At 46.2% G+C, this 23,199-nt stretch overlaps 1 protein-coding gene and 1 long non-coding RNA gene across 3 annotated transcripts in view; one reads left to right on the top strand and one right to left on the bottom strand.

Annotated features, from left to right (window-relative positions):
- The window catches only part of LOC102085069 (myosin-1B), a 36,152-nt gene extending 25,462 nt beyond the window's left edge, over positions 1-10,690 (top strand). The window contains exons 27-40 of the mRNA XM_021283556.2: positions 14-140; positions 557-675; positions 1,362-1,558; positions 2,075-2,258; positions 3,097-3,262; positions 4,030-4,154; positions 5,762-6,070; positions 6,157-6,360; positions 6,445-6,570; positions 7,667-7,837; positions 9,298-9,402; positions 9,482-9,577; positions 10,004-10,138; positions 10,516-10,690. Coding sequence (XP_021139231.2) covers positions 14-140; positions 557-675; positions 1,362-1,558; positions 2,075-2,258; positions 3,097-3,262; positions 4,030-4,154; positions 5,762-6,070; positions 6,157-6,360; positions 6,445-6,570; positions 7,667-7,837; positions 9,298-9,402; positions 9,482-9,577; positions 10,004-10,138; positions 10,516-10,530 — 2,079 coding nt within the window. The 3' untranslated portion in view covers positions 10,531-10,690. The remainder of the gene's footprint in view (positions 1-13; positions 141-556; positions 676-1,361; positions 1,559-2,074; positions 2,259-3,096; positions 3,263-4,029; positions 4,155-5,761; positions 6,071-6,156; positions 6,361-6,444; positions 6,571-7,666; positions 7,838-9,297; positions 9,403-9,481; positions 9,578-10,003; positions 10,139-10,515) is intronic.
- LOC110356623 (uncharacterized) overlaps positions 1-11,299 on the bottom strand; it is a 132,780-nt gene extending 121,481 nt beyond the window's left edge. The window contains exons 1-6 of one of the 2 annotated variants that reach the window (XR_010466980.1): positions 10,936-11,299; positions 9,400-9,482; positions 8,110-8,206; positions 7,650-7,795; positions 916-995; positions 567-657 (exon numbers count right to left, since the gene is read on the bottom strand). This is a non-coding gene — a long non-coding RNA (uncharacterized LOC110356623). The remainder of the gene's footprint in view (positions 1-566; positions 658-915; positions 996-7,649; positions 7,796-8,109; positions 8,207-9,399; positions 9,483-10,935) is intronic. The other variant, XR_010466981.1, reaches the window with a different exon arrangement.
- Positions 11,300-23,199: the final 11,900 nt, after the last annotated feature.

The following is a 23,199-nucleotide window of genomic DNA, read 5'->3' as shown; positions in this document are numbered from 1 at the left end:
TGTCTCTTAACAGAGCAATCTGGAAAAGATGTGCCGAGCTCTCGAAGACCAGTTCAGTGAAGTCAGAACCAAAGATGATGAACATATGCGACTAATTAATGATCTGAACACACAGAAAACACGACTACAGACTGAGCATGGTGTGTGCCTAGATGAAATGTAATAGTCCTGTGCCAAGTACTTAAATATGCTGTCTGAATGCCTGTGTATTTTGTAATATAATCATCACTGGGTGACCTCACAAAACTCAGACTGTAGAATTTCCTCCTGGTGGCAGTCACAGAGACTCCACCCACAGAAACATATAACCAAACCAAAAGAAGCACTGTCAATCAAAATTAATATGTGAGTTTGTGATCAGTTCATGCCCTTTCCTTTAATGCCAACACAACATTTATCTTTGATAGCTTTTTCCTACTGGTGGGAATGAAATTGCTAGTCTCCCTTCATTTTACCACATTATATCTTGTAATCACTTTCCATATGGCTAGCTCTTCTCATTTTTATGTTTTATGTCTCATATTTCTGTCTAAAGAAGTAAATCTCTTCTCATTAGTTGAACTTACTCGGCAACTGGAGGAGAAGGAGTCCTTGATTTCCCAGCTGACTCGAGGCAAACATGCTTTCACTCAGCAGACTGAAGAGCTGAAGAGGCAACTAGAAGAAGAAAATAAGGTGACTTGTTCCAATTTGGACCAACAAATCATAAAATAAATCAATGAGCTAAAACAATAAATGAGATTTCTCCTCAGAGGAAGGTGGAGATACCAGAACGATGAAACTTTTGAACTTTGCCTTGGAGTAACACACAGAGAATCATAGAATCATAGAGACATAGAAGTGAAATATGGAGGACAATTTAAGTCCTTTTTATCATGCTATCTGAAGTGAAAGAAAATAGCTCTGAGTGCATACCTTACCACTGCAGGAAACCCCCAAGGCAAAGAAAACAGCAGCAGCCATAAAAAGGAAAGAGACACAGAGTGCAAGCTGACCTAGGGTTAGATAGGAAAAAACAGTTTAAAGTTTCTTCCACTTTCAAATAAACACCAAACTCTACCTGAAAAGCTTATGGAGAAACTTCTTGAGAGAGAATTCCCACCTTGTCTGTTGCCTGAAGCACTTGGTGCAGATGTCACCGAGCAGCACTGTCCCAGACAAGATGGACAAGCGCTTGATCTTGTTCAACAATATCAAGACTGAAACACAGAGTCCCTCATGTTATTCACTTTGCTCATTCTGTTACTCTCACAACTGTTGCACATGTGCAGTGAGATGTGAAATTTTTACCAAAATGCAGTAAAAAAAAAATTCAGTCACAAATTGTTAATGTTTTGATTCTGTATAATTATAATACCCAGGCCAAGAACGCCCTGGCCCACGCCCTGCAGTCTGCTCGCCACGACTGTGACTTGCTCCGGGAACAATATGAGGAGGAGCAGGAAGCCAAGGGGGAGCTGCAGCGTGCGCTGTCCAAGGCCAACAGCGAAGTGGCCCAGTGGAGAACCAAATACGAGACTGACGCTATTCAGCGCACGGAGGAGCTGGAGGAGGCCAAGTACGGGAAGGGATGGTCTGGAGCAAGTAGAATGATATTTAAGTATAAATGTGAGAGGGAACTGGAGGAAAACAGAATATGCTTGTAGTGGGAATAAGCAGAGCAGTGTGCTTTTTAATGTGTTAGGAGTGAAAAGGGGAGCGAGTAGAGGTTTAAAGGAGGAGAAGGAGTAGCAGCTTGGGAGTGTCTACAGAAAGGAGAATTCCAGTGCATTAACTATAGAGTTAATCATAGTAGCTGAAAAAGCACATTCTTTACACTTCCACTATTGAAACTGTGTTTCTAGTTCTTCTCTGCATGGGTATAGTCAACCAGTTGTGTAGGTGTTGTCCCAGCCCATGCACCACTCCAGCATGCTGTGTCACCCCAGCTCGTTTTGATGCTCTCTGTTCACACCACCACAGCTTTCTAAATTGCTCTCTTTGCCCACCTCTCTCATGCCAAACTCCCTTTCTGTCCATTTTCTGAGAATGATAGAATTTTCCTCCTCTCAGCATTGATTGTCTCATCCTTCAGAAAGAAGCTTGCTCAGCGCCTGCAGGACTCGGAGGAGCAGATTGAGGCTGTCAACTCGAAGTGTGCTTCACTGGAGAAGACAAAGCAGAGGCTGCAGGGGGAAGTGGACGACCTCATGATTGACGTGGAGAGGTCGAATGCAGCCTGTGCAGCATTTGATAAAAAGCAGAAGAATTTTGACAAGGTTCATTCAAAGTGCCTGCCAGATCTGAACACCCTTAGACATTAGAAAGGCCAGGCCAAATTCTGAAATTATGAAAGTTCTGCCCTCACAGTAAGATAAATGACATTTTATCCAAAGCAAAGCTGTGGTAACCACACAATGGGACACATAGTAATGATGATGTGACAGCGTGAGTAACCCCAGATGACCACAGCAAACAATAAAGTTGTTTTCTGATAATTTTTAAAAGTGTTAAGTCTTCACAAGGGAGACTGGGAGGATCCATCTCTAGTCTTTGATCAAGCAAACTGAGCAGGTATTCACATGCAGCCTAACAAGCCCTGGCTTGTAATCAGGTCAGTTCCAGCCTTCACTGCCTCTAATAACGTTTAAAATAATCAACACTGCCTGACCAAGTGATGTTGTACAGCCTTTTCCCTAGTCCAGCCTGGTGTGGGTGAATTAGGTGAATGTGCTAAAAAAGATCCCCCACAGGGCTGTGGTACCAAACTCAGGAGACAATCAGTAGAACATGATCTTTCTTGGTGGGCTGAGTGCAAGACCACTAGCTCCTGCAATAATAAAAAGACTCAGACAACCTCCAGACTAACCTCCAAAACAAACCAAACTCCTGCCTGAGAGCTTGTGGTAGGTACTAGTGCTGGCTGAAGAGGATAATTTAAGTAGCTTCCACCAAAACAGCAAGAGTATGTATCACAATGAATCGATTGTCACAGGCAGAGAACAGTGCAAAGTAAAAGACCATAAGATGGGCCATGCCTTTGGGGTTCTTGTCCTGCAAACGTGCAGAGACAGGAGTGTTGCAGAATGGGTCATTCCTATGCTCCTGTCGCTCCAGGTCCTGGCTGAATGGAAGCAGAAGTACCAGGAGAGTCAGGCTGAGCTGGAAGCTGCGCAGAAGGAGTCTCGCTCTCTTAGCACTGAGATCTTCCGGATGAAGAATGCCTATGAAGAAATGCTTGACCAGGCTGAGACTGTCAGACGGGAGAACAAGAACCTCCAACGTAAGTTCAGATTACTATCAGCTGGGATCCACCACGAGTCCTAAGATCCTTCCATGTTTCTGGGCTACCAGAGCTCTGCCTCTTCCCAGGGTTTTGTTTTTCATGATTTTTGCCCAAAGTTCAGGTTAGGCAACTTTCTTTCCTGGTCACCTGTAAGCACACACCTACAGCTCATTACAGCTTTCTGCTTCCTCATAGTATTCCCCTACCTTCATAATTCCATTCATGGACAGGGACCAAATTAACTGAATGGACAGAAATTACGATGAAACCAGAAAATCTTTTTTTTTTTTTTAATCAGATTACTTCAGTCAGTGCTATTAGAAAAAATCTGGAGGGCTGTTGTCTATCTCCTGATTATTGGAGGGCCATGTAGCTGTGCCATGGATTGGTATTTAATAAGAAAAATAACCGTATAAAGGAAACACAATTCAGTTCCTTTTTGTGAGCTGAATGATCCCTGGGGGTGTACCTAAGGATACAGAGAGCACTCAGACAGGACTGTCTCTGGAGATGTCATTTCACTATCCAGAGGAATTTGCCATAATTCTCTGAGCTCACTCTGGGTGGTCTCACTCATTTTCAAGTTTCACACTGAACTGGAAATAGCAGGTAATCAGAAATAAAGATTGTACACAAGACAAGACCTATTATTTCTCCTCACTGCTGCATTATCTCTTCTGTCCCTCCCATTGCCAAACAGCGACCGCATGTGCCATGGACAACATTATCTAAGATTACTTGAGTGAGTGTTTTCTGTGTTGCAGAGGAAATTTCTGATCTGACTGAACAAATTGCTGAATCTGGAAAAGTTAATCATGGGCTGGAGAAAGCAAAGAAGCAAATTGAGCAAGAGAAGTGTGACCTTCAAGCAGCATTAGAAGAAGCAGAGGCAAGTGTCCTCAATAAGAAGGCTTGTTTTTAGAGAGATCATGAATGGAGGAAATTTGGAGGTTATATATTCCTATTTATCCTGACCCTGTCACAAAGGTGGAGTATGGAAGCACAAGCAGACCCAATAGCACAGGGATTGCTCCTCTCCCATACTAATGCAGCATTCCTTGCTGTGCTATCATGCACAAAAAAATCTCAGTCCCAGACTAAAATTGAGCTCATTTTGCACCCCTTGTTTGAACTTGCTTCTGTGAATGGCTGAAGAAAGTTCATTTATATTTCAAAACTCTGACGATTTTTGCTTTCCAGTCAAATTAACCAAAGATGTTTTCGGAGCAGGTCTAATCCATACTTAAAAGCCTTCTTGATGTCACCTCCTGTTCAAAGAAAGCTGAATGCTGAAGAGAATTAAGATTATCTTTCTTCAGTTCCCCTATGTTCAGTGAATGGGAGGCAGTAAGACGTTCAAAGAGGAATCAGCTTGCAGCATAGGGGTTCTGACAAATATGGAAATGTTGCTGGTGATCAGTTATCTTTAAGTTAACTTTAAGTTGGAAAGTATTTCTGGAGGCCTTTAGCCCAACCTCCTGTTGAAGACAGGACTAATTTCAAAGTTACATTAGGTTGCCCTACGCCTTGTCTAATCAGTCTTTATCGTTTCCAAGGATGCAGATAGTATTGCCCAACAACCTTTTCCGTTGTAGCATCATTCCCATGGGAAAACATTTTTATCCTTACATGCAGCCACGATTTCCCTTGTAGCAACTTTTGATTGTTGCCTTTTGTCTTTTTGCTGTCCACCATCAAGAAGAGCCTCACCTTATTTGTTCTGTAACTCCCCTTAGGCAGACAAAGAAGTAAAAAACAACTGACACATCTAAACTTTAGATCTCAGCAGATGGGCAGGTAGTAGGAGCAAGAGTTATAGTGGCCATGCAAATTCATCTGCTCTAATTTATGCATCTAAATGTCATCAGTCTAATCCTGAATTAGTCGTTAGGCTCATTCTAGAATCAAAAAGGAGAAATAAGCATCTCTGGAAGGTCTGTTCTTAAAAGGGATGCCAAGGCTACATCAACTGTTTCATTCTCTGGATGTGCTTGTTTCTGTCGACTGGTTGTAAAAGCCTCAGGTTTTTAACACCTAGACATTTGAAGCTGGAGAATATGAGTGTCGGAGTGAAAGAGCTGTATGAAAGGGGAACATGCCCCCATAGTCACTCGGGTGGGACTAAGTGCAGAGCCCCTAAGCAGAATTCAGCATGGAGATGCAAGAGAAGACAAGCTTCATCTGAGCATGAGGCTTGGCTGTCATATTTTATGTTTCCAAATGTTTTGTTAGCTCTGCAGTGTCACTGCAGCCCTCAGTGCCCAGACCTTGTGGCACTGGAGGCATTTTCCTAATGAGTCCTATTCCTAATTTCCTGATTAATATCCAGCTGAGGTGTAATGACTCTTGAGTATAGGAATAGCAGTCAGCTTTTTCACAGCTAGGCTTTTTCTAAAGGCAAATATATCGGCATTACTGGCTGCAAAGAGCCAAAATTCTGCATGGGCATTTCCCAGTAACAGACACTACAGAGAGAAATTATTTCAACCCTGGCAGGGCTCTTTAGAATATGAAGAGGGAAAAATCCTACGTGTTCAGCTGGAGCTGAACCAGCTGAAGTCAGACGTTGATAGAAGGACTGCAGAGAAAGATGAGGAAATTCAACAGCTGAAGAGGAACCATCAGAGGGTATTAGAGTCTATGCAGACCACGCTGGATGCTGAGATCAGAAGCAGAAATGATGCTTTGAGGCTGAAAAAGAAGATGGAGGGAGATCTGAATGACATGGAAATACAGCTGAGCCATGCCAACCGTCAGGTAGCAGAGACACAGAAGCACCTCAAAGCCGTGCAAGGACAACTCAAGGTAGGGACCACAAGGGCTACTGTCCTACAGGTCTTTGTTGCTCAATCTGCTTGCCTCTGAGTCTCACGATGCTTTCACCTTCAAAGGATTCCCAGCTTCATTTGGATGATGCTTTGAGAGAGAATGAAGACCTGAAGGAGCAGCTTGCTATGGTAGAGCGTAGGAACAACCTGATGACAACAGAAATGGAGGAGATGCGAGCTGCTATGGAGCAGACAGAGCGAGCCCGGAAGGTTTCCGAGCAGGAGCTGACGGATGCCAGCGAGCGAGTGCAACTTCTCCATTCACAGGTATTTGGTGTGTCCTTTACAACAGACATGTGGGAGTGGCATGGAATGGGGTGGGAATGGCCTGTCTTTGGGCTGTCCCAACAGAACACAAGCCTCCTCAACACCAAAAAGAGACTGGAAGTGGACATCAGCCATTTACAGAATGAAGTCGAAGACAGCATTCAGGAAGCCAGAAATGCAGAGGAGAAAGCAAAGAAAGCAATCACAGATGTGAGTCCTCTTGCTTGCCTGTCTTGTGTTCTATACTCCTGCAGTCACTTTAGAAAGGCAATTATTCAATGCAGGGACAGAAAACACTGGTGACAATCCCTCCCACATGGGCCTCACACAGTCTCTGCCTATTGCTTGCTATAGAAGACCCTGTCAGTCTAGCCCTCTGCTCATGTTCTGCTAGCAGTCTGTATTGGAGAAGTGTCCTGTCTGCCCTTCCCCATATCCACATTCACTTTTGCTTCCAGGATAAATGTAACAGACAGGATAGACCAGGGGGTGGCAAAATTGTAATAGGAAAAAAGTAGTCTGAACCAAGCCCTGTTTGGATACAGCACAGAAAAGCAGAAATTAAGACTAAAATCACGCATGTTTCTATACAAATGCTACACATGTAAGAAATAAAAACAGAGAATGGAAATGTCTTATTTAAACAAGGCTACAGTTCCACAGCATCGGAAGAAACAAGTCTTAGGACTATACAGGAAAGGTATATGAAAAAGGAAATGGAAATGGCATTGCACGAAGTCACGGTGTGCCTGGCCCTGCAGTGCTGTGTCTAGTCCTGGCTGTGTGACAGTGGCAGGGTGACTGGTCCCCCTCTGGCCTGTCACACCGCTGACAGCTATCCATCCCAGCTTCCAAAGACCTCAGCAGGCACAAGCTTTTCATTGCAGTTCGAGATACTCAGGGTCATTTCATCGTCAAAAACTCCTTAGGAGTCTGACTCTTTGGCAAATTTAGGCACAAAATGGTCAGATATCCAAAATCTTTTGGGACGCCAGAGACGCAGAGTACTAGCTGGTAATAATCCCAGATGACCCTAAAATTCCACTGACTCTTGAAAATGAAACTTTGGTATTGAGTCATTTGCATGCCTTAATTATTTTTTTTCTTGTCATCAGCCCTGCTTGTTCTGCAAGGAAGAGTAGTTTTAGAGGTGCAGATACTGAGAAACAGCGATCCTCTTTATATGACAGACCCTGAGCACAGCCACGGGCACTGTCTGAGTGAGGCTGATGTTGCTACCAGGGACAGTGCAGACCTGCCAGGGACAGGGAAGCACATCTATAACATACCTGTGCACTGCAACCAGGCAGCCATGATGGCAGAAGAGCTGAAGAAGGAGCAGGACACCAGCGCCCACCTGGAGAGGATGAAGAGGAACCTGGACCAGACGGTGAAGGACCTGCAGCACCGTCTGGACGAGGCTGAGCAGCTGGCACTGAAGGGCGGAAAGAAGCAACTTCAGAAACTGGAGGCCAGGGTATGGTGAAGACGAGGGTAGGCTAAGGCTGTCAAATTCCTGATTGGGCCCTGGGTTGCTGGAGCCTCTTGGGAAGGTTACAACAGGGACAACCTCAGGTATCTCCAGCAGGTTTGATGAGAGTTACACCGAGTAGTCAAATGTTGCACTGTGGGTGAGGAGCTCGAGAATGACCTCATAAAAACTGAGTGAGCAAAAATGGTGGCAGACGAACATCATGGTAGACATACATAGTAACTTATCTAGGGAAAAATAATTTTAAACATACTTACTTGGAGATGAACTTGGAACTAGCTCAGCCAGGAGATCTCAGTCTCATCCACGACAGGCCCCAGAAACCGCTTGTTCAATGTGCAGTAGAAGGAAAAACTCAGAAGAGAAAAAAATTTGGGCTTCATTAGGAAAGGCACTAAGAACAAGACAGAGAGCATTGCTTGCAACTATATTAAATGTACCACATGCACTTCTGGTCTCTGCAAGTCAAGAAGGACCTGACAGAGATGGGTCCAGCAAATGGCAGCTGAGTGGGTGGAACCTTATGAGGAGGGACAAACAAGGCTGGGACTCTTCTGTTTGGAGAGAAGGTGGCTGAGGGGGGTAGGTACCAAAACATGACAGCAATGATGTGTTCTGAATGGTTATTCATCAAAATGCACAATATGAGAAGAACACAAGATGCAGATCAGGACACCTTCACCTGGAGATCAGTTTAAAATAAAAGTAAGCACTTTACTGAGATTCTGGGACCTGCTGCCATGGGAGGCTGCACAGGCAGCTGGTAGAAGGTTCAACAAGTGATTAGAAATCAGCAGGTTTATAGACATACTAAGGGAACAGGCACAGAAATGCCACCTTACACCTCTAATCTAATGACTGTGGAAGCTGGACAAGTGTGAGGAGAGTAGATAGGGGCCAGGTGTCCAAGCTGTCCCTAAATACTATGTGCTGCTGCCCCTCCCAGAGACAGAGCATTGGGCTGGATGGACCATTGTCTGACCCACTTATTGCACTCTTCAAATACTCCTGTTTCAAAATACAGGGAATTAGCGGCTCTTGCCTTTGGAAGGGAATATCCACATAGTACTAAAAACATCGGTGTCCAGGTTTGACTTATAGAAACTACAGAAGAGGCATGGAGCTATGGGAGGCTGTTAGGGGCTATTCAGGAGGATGAGCTGGGCTTGAAGATAATAAATGAAACAGATTTTCCCCATTTACCTGGTGAACATTGATAGAACCCTCCCTCCCCTGTTTTACTTTCCTCTTCTCTGACAGGTTTAAGCCTAATTCTGATTATAAATGTGCTGGGTATGCACAGCTAAGTTCCTTCTATAAATAACTACAGATTCACCCACTATGTCACAACTAGCATGGTGAGCAGTTTTTAGCTAGTCTGGCCCCAAGAAGCAGCTTCAGGAAGCTGCCCCTCTTGCTGTCTTCACCATGATACTGTGTTTCAGATTAACGAGTTAGAAAACGAACTTGATGCTGAGCAGAAACGAGGAATAGAGTCATTGAAAGGTGTTCGCAAGTATGAACGAAGGCTGAAGGAGCTCACTTACCAGGTATTTCAAATCCTCTGCCCTCTTATGTGCATCACCTCAGTCCATCTTCTAAAGCTGACTTGATTTTCAATTCCCACAGTCTGAAGAGGATAAGAAAAATATTCTCCGACTCCAGGACCTGGTAGACAAGCTGCAGCTCAAAGTGAAAGCATACAAGAAACAGGCAGAAGAAGCTGTAAGTGCAGGACTCTTTAAACCACTGTGGGCCCTGGGTGGACTTTTCTAAAAGGTCTAGGCTCCCAAGTTAATTAAAACAATTGAATACTCACTTTGATAGCATAGCAATGGCCACTGCCTTCAAATAGTCCTTATGTAATAAAGACTTCTGGCTCGCAACAGAGCGGGCACAGCTGTAATTATCTTGGAGTTGTCGCATTTCTGGAGCCACACTAGCTAATTTTCCCAGCTGGAACTCATCAGGACTAATTGTTCTGTCCCCTGCTGAGTGCTCCTGTTGCTGACAATACTAGATAGAAATGCAGAGAGTGCTGGCAATGCAGGGAGTGATGTTACTGTGGTGCAGCCATGGGGTGTTTGGCTAACAGTAAGGGGGCAACATGAGTTTGTGTCCATGTCACTGATGGCACTGCATGACTTTCAGGAAGAACAGGCAAACACTAATCTCTCACGATGCCGCAAGACCCAGCATGAGCTGGAAGAAGCTGAGGAACGAGCTGATATTGCTGAATGTCAGGTTAACAAGTTGCGAGCCAAAAGCCGTGATATTGGAGGACAGGTGAGTTGGAGGGCTGCAGAGAAGGACCATTCCTATGCAGCAAGTGTCACAAAAATCCTTGCCCAAACACCTGGCAGCCACAGCTGTGTTGCTCCCACTCTTGCACAGGGGTGTCCTCATAAAGGAAGCCCAGAAATTGGCACTTATTCAAAACCAGTGGCTTTTGAAAGGCCTTGAGGTGCCTCCCAAGAGACAGACCTGATGTGATCAACTCTAAGAATCCAGGTCTTTCAGCAGAATGGGGAGATACTGGTTCTTTGCCAGGAATATGGCAGAACATCTGCAATAGCCACAGACCTGAAGCAACCCCACAAATAATTCTGTTGTTCCAATAACCTCTACAATATCTTTCTTTTTTTAATATTTATATTATTTAGAAATCTGAGGAATGAGGTGTCCCTGACCAGAACTGCGGCAGGCTCCCCTACAATAGAGACATCAGTGCATCTAACAGAGATAATAATTACTTCCTTCAAGTAACTAGGTGTGCATGTAACTAATCTTTGACCTGGTCCTATTTAGCCAACCCTGAGTAGAAGCTGTGAAAAATAAAAATAAACTCGGGTGATGCTCTGGTGGCTGTAAGGACTATCAATTTGTTGTGAGATCGGCAGTGAGCACCTGTGAACGGATGCAGCAGGTACGGCAGCAACTTCCAAACTCCAGGTGATGTCCCATGCAGGGAAAAGTGTTCCCAGGGCAACGGGAACACACTCCTCAGGTGTTAAACATTCATGGTTTAAACGTTCATGCTTGAGAGACGCTAACAATACATAAGAAAAATATAGAAAAGATACCTCCGTGAGGCTGTAGCGATACCTGCGACTTGAACTGCTCTGTTCTTCTGCCGGTGCAGCCCGCGGCAGAGGGGGCCGGGGAGCGTGTGCCAACATGTGTGTGCGAGTGTGCAGGACAGGGCCGGCACCGCTCCCCGCGGCGCGGGAGTGGAAGCTGCTCCGTGCAGCGGGGCAGGGAGGCCGGGCTGGGTGTGCTCCGTGCAGGGTGTGTGCGCGGGCGAACCGCCGAGCCCCGCGGGCCGGACCGCATGGTCCTGCTCCCGCCGCCTCGGCTCGCCCAACCCCCGCCGCCCCGAACTCCCCGCCTGCGGGGCCGCAGAGGGCGCTGGGGACAGGACCGCCACCAGGCCGCGGGAGCCGGGCCTGTTTCTAGGCCCGCCGGCAGGGGGCGCTGCCGCGACGCAGCGGCGCTGGCGGAGGCGGGGCCGGGGTGTCCCCAGCGCCGGGGCGGCCCCGCTGGGGGCTGAGCCGGGCCGGGGGTTCGGGTGTTCGGGGCCGCCCGGCCCGGGCCAACAGCCGCTTCCCGGAGCGGGGCCAGGGCCGAGCCCTCTGCCTGTCTCCGCCAGCTCCAGGCTGCTCCCGTCCGGGACTTCGGGCTCGGGCTCTGGGCCCAGCACCGCCCCGAGGCCGCTGGTTCGAGCCCAGGTGTGCGGGGGGAGCGCGGGCTCCGGTTCCGTGTCTGCACGGGTTGTCAGTGAGCCCCTTGGCATCGGCTGTGTGAAAAAACAAAGAGTTTCTGCAAAACAAAAATGTTCAGGAGCACATTAAGAGCTTCAGACTTTTCATCTTAGATGTCCAACGTTTGCTGTCTGTAGGAGCCAGTCGTTGCCATCGGCTCGTGATCAGCCAGGCTGTCGTGTCCAAGCAGGACAGCGGCTCTGGCCATTTTCCTGGGTCTCTTTTTTGCTGCCGGGCTCAAGCATCGTCCCCGCTCACCAGCAGGTCCTCCCGGTCAGGTTCCCGCTTCCTCCCGTTCAGCACTCGCTGACCTGCTCTTCACATCCTCTTGATACTCCTTCCTTCCATGCCATTCTTTTCTCTTCGATTCATCTGCATCTGTTGTTCTCTTACATCATGTTCCATTTGGGTTTAACAAAGGCAAGTGTAGAGTCTTGCATCTGGGCAGGAACAACCCCAAGTTCCAGTATAAGTTGGGGAATGACCTGTTAGAGAGCAGTGTAGGGGAAAGGGACCTGGGGGTCCTGGGGACAGCAGGGTGACCATGAGCCAGCACTGGGCCCTTGTGGCCAGGAAGCCAATGGTACCTGGGGTGGGTTAGAAGGGGGTGGTCAGTAGGTCAGAGAGGTTCTCCTGCCACTCTGCTCTGCCCTGGGGAGACCACACCTGGAATATTGTGTCCAGCTGTGGCCCCTCAGTTCCAGCAGGACAGGGAACTGCTGGAGAGAGTCCAGCGCAGCCACCAAGATGCTGCAGGGAGTGGAGCATCTCCCGTGTGAGGAAAGGCTGAGGGAGCTGGGGCTCTGGAGCTGGACAAGAGGAGACTGAGGGGTGACTCATTCATGGGGATCAATATGGAAAGGGGGAGTGTCAGGAGGATGGAGCCAGGCTCTTCTCAGTGACAACCAGTGATAGGACAAGGGGCAATGGGTTCAAACTGGAACACAGGAGGTTCCACTTAAATGAGAAGAAACTTCTTCCCGGTGAGGGTGGCAGAGCCTGGCCCAGGCTGCCCAGGGGGGTTGTGGAGTCTCCTTCTGTGCAGACATTCCAACCCGCCTGGACACCTTCCTGTGTAACCTCATCTGGGTGTTCCTGCTCCATAGGGGATTGCACTGGATGAGCTTTCCAGGTCCCTTCCAACCCCTGACATCCTGTGCTTCTGTGATTCTGTGTGTTTCACACCCTGTCACCAGGGCTGGCTGTAACCCACGTGCCACCTCACCAGTCATCCTCCCATTCACACTCGGAGTCCCTTGTGCCAGTCGTATCTCACTGATGTTGTCCCTGCTAATGCCCCATCAGACGGTGATCTACCATCACTGCCTGTCAAGCTGATGAAAATCGCCTTCTTGTTCCTTTTCACCTGCTCCATGACTACCTGACATCATTGGCTCTAGCTTGCACATCCTTTAGCGTGACATCTCTGTTGTCAGAGATGGATGTGGACAGCCCAGTCACAAACACAGCAAGTCTGTGATTTGAACTGTCACCGTGTCCAGCCCTCCCAAACTGGCAGATCCTGCCCACGTTCTCACATGACATGCTCTGGTTTTCGTTGCACAGCTGTGCACATTAGGACCACGTCTGCCCCAGCCAGCAAACAGTGCTGTGATAAGCACAATGCTAGCACACAAACCAGTAGATTAGCAGGGCTGATCCTTTTGTTAAGTACAAACCTGTTCTCAGTACTTTTATTTGTGCGTAAAGAAAGAAAAATGGAAAGAATGAGAAACTACTGCATGGCAGGTTTGTTCTGCAGGAGTGGTTTTTAAGGTTATTTTTTCTTTAATATGGTTATGGCTGCAAACATATCTATAAAGCTAAAAGAAAAGCCTTTGTATGGAAATTTCTTTACACTCCCAGAAGCTTCTAGATGTGCTTTGTAGTTGTCATTAGATCTATAAAGCTCTCGGAGTCCTCTGCTTGTCCCAGTATACCACGAAGGGAGAGATAATGGAATGACCAGGTGCGTGTGCATTACCCAGGAGCCAGCACTGGCTTGTTCTTGGCGTGCTGGCCAGCAGTAGGAATGATCCCTTTGTGTGATCACCTGTCTCCACAGCAGTATTTCAGTGAAGCGGCCTGTTAGGTGTTTAGGCCATACATTTCATCACTGGCTTACTTTGGTGGCCACAGAACATGTCACCATGCTCACTCAAGACAGCTCTAGGCAGAAGTGACAGAGGTGACAGCTAAAGACTCGGTCCAAATCTGTGATACTTGCCACCTCTGCGCAGGGCAGAGTGCTCTGCCCAAGCTGATGGTTTGAACAATGTCCAGGTTAAAGGCTGGAATTGCTCTTAGACTGATGAAAACAAAACACCCCCAAAACAAACAAACGAACAACTCTAACAACAACAACTCGGTGTTCAGTAACTCCACAGAGAGACTGAGCAGACAGGAGAGATGCTTTGGGCCTCCAGAGACCGGCAAGAACTTGAACGCACATCTGTGCTGAGCAGGTCCAGGGTCCACTGGGCAGTTCTAAACTATTCCCAGGACACAGATTTTTGTGTTCATGTATCTCTCTGCTTAGTTATTGCCACTAAATGTGGAAGATGTGCAGGTGTGTGTGTGTGTTAGCGTTCTGAAGAGAATCAGGTGGTTTCTGGAAAATAAGAGAGGCACTGAGGGGACAAAAAAAATGTCACCCCCCAAAAAAGCCCAGAAAAAAGGAAGGAAATTGAAATAGGGCAAATGCTAGGCTTTCAAAATAAACTTTTTAAATTTATTCAAGAACAAGAATTGTACAATTTTTCATTTACTGGAACCAGAAGTAGCATGAGATTTACTTAGGAAATAAAAAAGGACAGACTCCTTATTTCAGAACAGTAATAAATAAGCTTATTAAGAAAGCTGGAGCTGTATCATATCTCAGTGTACACTGAGAATAACGCTTACTAGTTTGCCTATCTGTGAAGTCAGATGAGGACTGAAACGCTGATTTAAAAACACCCCATGCACACACAGAGCTCATCCCCGCTAGGCACGGTGCCTGCTGCTCCTTTGAGGTCCTGGGCGCACGGATGGATGTGGGATTCATTCCAGTGGCCTGCAAGATTCTCTTTCAATCCTGCAGGATTTTGCTAGGAAAAGGGTAAATTGTGCAGAGAATTACAGCCCTTTTGCTTATGTCTGTGATCGACATCAGACCTTGTACAGCTCTAAAAATGTTTTGTAGAAAAATGAGATTTCTCAGGTATGAAACTGGGACCCCCTGTGCCACTATTGGTCCATATTTGTATTAGGAGATAGCCTAAGCACAAGAGAACTCAGGGTTTGACCCTTTTTAAATCACATGATTCACCTTATACATTTGTTCTAATTCTACGAAATAAGAAATCCTCTTGATATGTTCAACCTGGGCCAAAACAACTGCATGCATCAGCATAGATTGGGAATTGACTCTGGGGTACAGCCCTGCAGAAAAGGCCTTGGGATTATGGTGGAAAACAAGCTGGATCTGTGTCAGCAGTGTTATCAGTGATAACTCATCAGTCTGGGGTAGGAAGGAGCTGGTGAGTAGCCAGCAGGTGGAGGGATGTGGTTATTCCCCTCTGCCTGGCAGTGGCGAGACAGCATCTCCCATAAATACTGTGTTCAGTTTTGGCAACGGACCCTCGCCACATAGACGAGACATCAGCAAACTGGAGAGGATCCAACAAAAGCCCCCGGTACGGGTCAGTCGGAGCACGAGCCGCGTGAGGAGCTGCGGAGGGAAGGGGGTTTGTTTGACCTGGAGGACAGAAGGCAAGCGGGGGGTCTGGTTGCAGACTAACGCTGCTGGAAAGGGGGTTGCAAATTAAGATGCATCCAAGCTTTTCCTGCAATTGCACTGTGAAAGGACAAGAGGCAATGATCTCAAGTTGCAAACCAGGGAAATTATTTTTCAACAAAAGGAAGGCATTATTTACCATGGGAGTGCTGCAGCCCTGGGACAGGCTGGTTGTGGAATGTCCATCCTCTGGTATTCCCAGGATACAGGTGGACAAGGCCCTGAGCAACTTCATCTAGCTTTGAACTTGGCTCTGCTGTGAGATTGGGCTGAAGACCTCCGATATGCCTTCCAAAATACTTCTCACTGATTCAGTTGAACTCACTAAGCCAGCAGGAAGAAAGGTGCATTCTGCTGTGTGAAGATGATCAATTCACTGAAAAGGCTGAAGGACACAGAGCTGGTACCGGCCACAGGAAGGTCAGGACCGTGCCGCTCGCAGGGAGGGTGCTGGTTGGGAAAGGAAGGTGTGGGAATGAGGCACCAGACACCCTCCAATTGAGCTACCAAATCACCTCCTTCAGCCTGTGAGTCCTCAAAGTGATAATTCCAGGCATAATGGGCCACCTTCTTTTTCCCATAATATTTTTACAGCATAATTTTGTAAACTCTGTCCTTGGAGATACTCGAAAGCTGGCTGGACATGGTCCTGGACAACCTGCCTGTGGTAGTCCTGCTTGTGCAGAGAATTTGGACCAGGTCGCCTCCAGGATTCCTTTCCAACCTCAACCATTCTGTGATTCTGATTTTATCTATTGATTTTAACATCCTGCCCATCTTCAGCCACTCAGCTTCACTCTCACGTGAGCATGCTTCCTTTCAAGTATTAGTGCCTCTCTTGCTTATTGCTTAACATCTTAAAGAAATTTTAACATTTCTAAATAAATTATTTCTTTGTTTATTATGTGCATGTTTTATGGGTATGGTCTATATATCTGGAGTTGTCTTACATTAGTAGGATATGTCACAATTTGTTTTAAACTTTCTTGATCATCTTAATCTGCATCCCCAGAGACTGGGGCAGCGAAGAACAGGAGAACCCCGTAAACTTTTCATTCCACAGCGTTGGACAAAGTGCCACAAAGAAGAACCTTCCCTGTTAGCCAGAGGTGCTCACTTGTTTTTCAGAAACTCTTCTTTCTACACTCATTTTGGCTACAGGAGAATTTCTGATAAAATCTTCTGGATATTTCCTTCCTTCCAGCTATTTCCCAAGCACCCAAACCTTGCTAGATACATGAAGATCATCATGATTTTTTGATACCAATATGGATTGCTGCCCCAGATAGTCCCTACGGCCAAACTTCACAGTCTTTTGGGCAGCTCCAGGTGCAGGTGTGGCTTGCAGGGTGCGGGGAACAGTGACCCTACTCTTTCCCAGCCACCCACAGCAGTTGGCAGAGATGCAGAGTAGCCTGGAAATATAAGGGAAAGAGCTGGAGAGAGTCATATGTGGGGGCTGAGTAGAATGTGGGAGGTGGAAGAGCCACCAGGTGGATCCTCGCTGGAAGCCGGGGTGAGGAAGAGGTTGTCCTCAGCGAGCGGCGCTGTGCTGGGTCCCTGTCAGAGCACGCGGTGGACTCGTGGTGCCCGTCTGCAGGGACAGTTCACTGCCAACCCGCTGTGTGTAGATGTGTGTCAGAAACAGCAGGTTTTAAAGGTTAAAGCTGTCAAGGGAAAACTAATGCTGAGTTTCCAAGAGTTTATAGGATCGAATCCTCATCTTCAATAGTACTCAGGATAAACTTAGTTCTTGCCTAATTCTTAGAGACTTTCCTGTATGAGTCATTGTTCATGAGAGAATAGCAGCTTTATACACAGATGGTTGCAGAACAGAGACGCCATTGAGAGGAAAACACTGAGACATCTATGTCCTGCAGATACAGGCACACACATATACACAGACCAACAACTTTATCCACAGAAAGCAGTCAGTCCTGCTCAGTGTGTTCAGGCAGAATCTCTGCTCTTTCATGACATAAGAAATCCCGGCTGGAATTCAAGTAATGAACAATTCATGCTGAAGAGGGAAGCTTAGTGTCAGTGGAATATCAACGTCCAAAGCAGCACATCCAGAGGGAGGTTGGCTGGAGGGCTGCCTAGCTGGACTGCTCTTCTTAGCTGGCCAGAATCCCAGTTCTTCATGGGATCAAAAGAAAAGATCAGATGTTCTGGGACCCAGCAAACTGTTGTAGATGATCTGGCAAATCCCCATCATAGCATGAAGACTGATGCTAAGCCAGAGAGAAGGAGGTTTGAAGGAAGGTTTAGATGCTTTCATCAGAGTCCTCTTGGGATGTTTTTCTGCTTTCCCAGTGCCTCTCTATATGATCCTGTGCCTTAAGAGCCTTAATGTAACTGTTTCATGTAGGTTCATGCCCACGTCTCCACATGCAGGTAACTTTCAGATCAGTGGTTCATGTTTGGACATCAGTGCAACTATAACAGTATGAAGGTCACTGTGGGCAGCTTGTGCCTATGACTGTGGGCCAGAAATGCCTCAGATGAAACAGGCAAGAGACAGGTTCCAAAATATAGTGCCTGCACTGGAAACCTTTGCTACAGAATTTTATGGATGCCAAAAGCTTGTGTGGGCTCAAAAAATAACTGCCCTAAATAACGAAATGAGCTATTAAATACAAGATTCTGCCTGCTGGGGAAGACCTGAGCCATCATCTGCTGGAAATCAAGAGGATGTTCTGCAGAAATAGCTTTGTGCACCCGCTCTTTTCCCAAGCCTTCTGCTATCATATATTGCTGGAAACAGGATAATAAGCCAGACAGACCTGTGGTCTGATCCAGAACTATTTGTCTTATCTTGCTGTGTAACACTTAGAAGTTAAGACCTAAATGACCACAGCTTGCTTGCTACTGAAATATATTATTTATAGATAATGCTTTTATTCCTTTCAATGGTTTTTCCATTTAGCATGGAATAGTTAAACATTCAATAAATAAAATTAGATAACCTAGTGTTTATAGAGCTGGAAGAAGGGATGACAAGGCTATAGCAATGCATACAGATGCTTAGGAATCACTGAGGTGGTCTAGAGTCAGGCCGATCCTCTTCTTTGTGAGCATACTGGCCACTGTGACATGCCCTGGATACGCTGTGCAGTTTAGTTTGCACCGAGAGGAACAGCAGCTGGATGGACGGAGGAAAACTCTCTCCTGACATTCTGTAGCCAGCTGCTTGGAGTGAGTTGTTGTGACTTAAACTTTCCAGAGCCCCAGGGAGAGAGAAATGAACACTGAGCTGCTGGAGAGAAGGCACAGCATCACCACTTCAAACAAGGGGGTTGTGACAACTGCCTGCTGTTGACACCTAACTCTGGAGTTATGAGTCACATTTATATGACCAAATATGTGCCCGTCATGTAACAGGGTGGGACCTGCCCTGCCCCTCAGTAGGAAATATGTTGACTGGAAGTAGGCTGATGTTATCGGAACAGCTTGTTATTCTCAGCCTGCTTCCAAGAAAGGAGGTGAAGGGAAGCAGTCGTCTCACCAGGTGAATTATCCTGGCAGGCAAATCCAGTTTAGTCTCAGGTGAATCACCACAAGCTGTTTGTTCGTGTCATATCACTGTCCATATAAAGACAGAGACTACATTTGTTTATGTCTGACTCTAAAATAGTAGGTACAGCTCTGGGCACTGTTACGACAAGGATGACTAAACCTGCCCTGGAACATCACTAAGTTTTACAGTGGCCACAGCCAGGCAGAGCACTGCCTGTCCTTATTCTCAGGATTGACTTTGTACAAAGGGAGTTTTGAGGTCAGCAGAGCCCTAACAAACACTGCTAAAGGCAGAAAGCAAAGGTAAAGACATTCTGTATCATTAAGTGCATTTTTTTAAATTGTGTTTGAATCACATATTTGGTCATATGAACATGACTCATAACTCTGAATCTTCTACTTGGAATGTTTGAGGTCCTGGACGTCTGAATTTCCAAGTGTGATACTCAAGAATATCTGGCTTACGAAATCCCTGAACGGCGGTTTGGTGGCTGATGGGAGAGCACTCAAGAGGAGCACTGCTCCGTGTGGTACTGCTCTCCACTGCACCCCGCGCATTCTCTTTGAGATGCTGTCAGGAAGAAGACTGTAGACTAGATGAAATTTTGCTCTGAGCTCCTGTATCCGTTCTTGTGTCTTGACTATTCAAAGCACTGAGAATTGTCCCTTCCATCAAAACCTATAACCTTTAAGCATTTTAACAACTAGAAGTGTATTTTGTGTACAGGCTCAGAACATTTCCTTTCCAACAACAAAACTAATTTCTGCTCGTCATTTAGACTTCGAGGGTCATTTAAAGATCCAGTGCTACATGTAGTTTCTTTTTAGTCTCTTTCTTTCCTGGTTCTTGTCCTCAGGAGGTCTGGTGTTGCTGTGTCTTGCAAACAGGTATGGCCAATCAATTATTCATATGAATTGCAAGTCCATCATGACTAAAAAACCATCCCAGGCACCTATGCCAACCCTTTCTCATTTTGAGCTCTGCAGCATCTTTTCAGTGAAGACATCAGGAGTAATTTAGCTTGTTTCCATGGGCTAGGCCGATTATCAGATACTGCTTTACGCAAACAAAACATTGACCGTGCTGCTTCTACAGCTGTTGGAAGTGTATTCTGTTGCTCCCAAGACGTTCTTAGGTCCCTCTCCATGGATTCCGCCCGTCTGTACAGGGATTGTTTCAGCGGTGTCATTTTAAGCTCCAGGTACATTCTGTAAAATCACGGAATAAATTACCTGTGACTGTGTATCCACAGCCCACGCTCTCTGCCTTGATGCATGAAGTTGGCTCTTTCTCATCCACAGAGAGCATTTCAGTGACACTAAGGACTGTTAAAAGGTAGATGTCTAAGACTGAGGTCTTCACCCTAGACTCTTTAGTGGCAGACAGGGAGAAAAAGGTCCTTTCAAGGTGAGATTCATCTCACCTTAACACACAATATGTTCATGTGATGCTAATTTTAGAACTGGTTTCTAGTTCCTAAGAGGAACAACATCATAGAACAGATGATAGAGTATGACAGTTGTGATGGCTCAGGAAATAAATTTTGATAGATCTTACAGCCAGAGGGATTGTTTTGATCAGTCAGTCAGACCTGCTGAGCGCTGGCCAGGGAACACCTGCATCCAGCCAAGGTGCTTCAGCTGGGCTGGAACAGGCGATAGAAAACAAGACTGAGACTGACAGCTGACAATTCATTTCAATGCCTGGTAGCCTTGAAGCTGCAAATCTGTGTGTTTCTGGGATGGCCTCTGTATCTCCCATCTAGTGACCCTGGCTGTGGTATCCTATGTTAGATGCTGTGGTATCCTATGCTAGATAAAGAAGCTTTCTGTGCTTAGAAATATTTTTCCTCATAAACACGTCACATTTCAACATCCTTCACAATAAAGACAATACATGATACAGAAGCAAACATAGGTCTAAGCCTTTGGTAAGAGCTGCTCCCTGTGCAAGGAGTAAAGCTGTTTTGCAAGTCGAGGAGAAGGACCAGACATATCTCAAGACAAATTAACCATGTAATTATCTGCACAATGAAATGTGGATAACTTATGGGACCTGTTCAAGAGACGTGTACCTGCAGTGACTGAAAGGCATCTTCTGTTTACAGACTGGACATTCATGCACAAGCCAAAGAGAAGGTTAGTAACAGGTTTAGAAAGAAAATGCAAATTAAGAATGAAGTGTTTACATATGGACTTGCCTGCTGTAAAGTTCAGGTTTGTAATTGCTTCAGGAAGTGGACAAGCCTAGGACTAAAGCCCTACTAGAGGCTTTCTCATCAAGAAAGTTCATGCAAAGAAGGACGTAAGCTTGCAAAAATATCACAAGGGGAGATAAAGAGCAAGCAGAACAAGTTTCAAGTATAAAAATAGCAGAGGAAAAAATATCAGAGAATAAACCAAAGAAACATATTCTGTCAACATTAAACATGAGAAAAGTAAAATTTAAACTAAATTCAGTGCCATATATGAAAGCTCTAAACTATTTGGATCTGTGTTCCAACATAGGCAAAGCTGCATTTGTATGTGCTGAAGCAAAATATGGGGGTTTTGGTTAAGCTTCAGATCTTGCCGTCTATAAAGGGCATTGTTGGAGCATATTGCTGATAGATGTACCTGGGTGTGTGTCATGGTATCGTGTCTGTTGCTTTTTGCCAAGCAAGGCACAGCTGGTGTGATAATAATGCACAGTGGATCATGGTTCAATAACTATCAGCTTAAATGCTTATCAAAGGGGAATGATTTTAAGCAATTCATCACAAATTCACAGAATCAAAAATAGAACTGTGGAAAGTAGGCCAAAAGTTGTTCAAAGAGCCCTAAGAAAGAACCCTGGAGAGCTCAGCTCAGGTTGCTGCTTAGCCTGTCTAAATCAAGAACAGCTACACTGAAAGCCACCTTCTGAAACATTCAGGAGAAAGGCTACAACCAGGCTACCTGATTGCTTACTTAAAAGAAAAGAAGTATTGCAAATTTATAAAACTCCAGGAAAAGAGAGACGGAAAAATACTCTAATAAAGTGCCACATACATAAAAAACCCGTGCAGCCCCAGGCCAGGAGGCACACGTGATGGTACATTATGGGCACAAAAGGCGGCAGTTGTTCTGAACTTGCTCCTCACTACTGATTGCAAAGCAAGAGCAAATCAAAAGGAGAAATAGGAGGCTCTTCCTCAAAAAAATAAAATACATATATATGGAAGAGAAAGGAATCTGAATCTCAGAAACAGAGCAGGCCATACAGGAGTTAGTGGACAGAGGGGGTCTGTGAAAAGGGCTGAGCTCCCAGCAAAACACCACAGATTGTGCAAAACTTGAACCGACCTAGAGAAGCACCTGTGTCCATTCCACTGGAACAGAAGTTGATGCAAGTGCCTTGAAGCACAGGGGCCGCAGCAGCACCTGCTCCCTGAGGTGACCTGCACACACACGTGGCTTTGCATGCACACGAGGGTCACAGACAGGTGCAACACCTGACTTGCACACACGTAGTAGGTCACGTACATACTTAAGTCGAGGGAGTTACAAATGGGCAAGGAGCATCACGTGCAGGATACAGTCACCTGAACACCTGCATGCCCAAACATGCAGCATGCATGCAGGCACCCTGATGGAGCAGAATGGGACACGCAGTCGACTCATGCACATAAACTGACTCATGCAAGAGGAATCATAAGCCCGGTGGAGTTAGTGACATGCTGGAGTATGGAGGGAGATTTGTAATGCACACTGACATGGATCTCATGCTCTCTGGAATAGCACGCATGAATACACTGTGGCTTTTATAGATGCACGCTGTCTCAAACTTCCCTGAGCGAAGGAGCTCACCAAACTGCAGAGAAATGCAGCGTGTGCCTACTGCTGCTGACACATACACACACTGCGCTGAGTCAAACCACACATCTCGAGTTTTGCCACACGCTGTGCCACATTCACAGTGGGATGTGTCACACGCACATTGAAATCAATGGTCTGTACACACAGACACAAGCGCAGTCTTACACGTGTGTGTGTGCGTGCGTGTGTGTGTGTGTGTATTCTGGAGGCAGTCACGCAACTCTATACTGCAGCAAGCCTCTCTTGTGGACCAGCAAGGTTCTCAAACACGTGCACGCTGAGCTTGGTGCTCACACACTTACACATATCTAAGGGTCGCACAAATACACTGGAAGTAGACACACGGTTTCCTGCTCACTCACAGACACACAGTGCCTGCAGAGCGATCAGCACAGTGAGCATCAGAGACATGGGCATGTCTGCTCTGCACATCTGGCTCCCGTCAGTCAGTG

This window comes from Columba livia, chromosome 18 (genome assembly GCF_036013475.1).
Source record: "Columba livia isolate bColLiv1 breed racing homer chromosome 18, bColLiv1.pat.W.v2, whole genome shotgun sequence".
NCBI classification, from domain to species: domain Eukaryota; kingdom Metazoa; phylum Chordata; class Aves; order Columbiformes; family Columbidae; genus Columba; species Columba livia.
The sequence above is the reverse complement of the archived record's forward strand: the minus strand, read 5'-3'. Positions and strand labels throughout refer to the sequence as shown.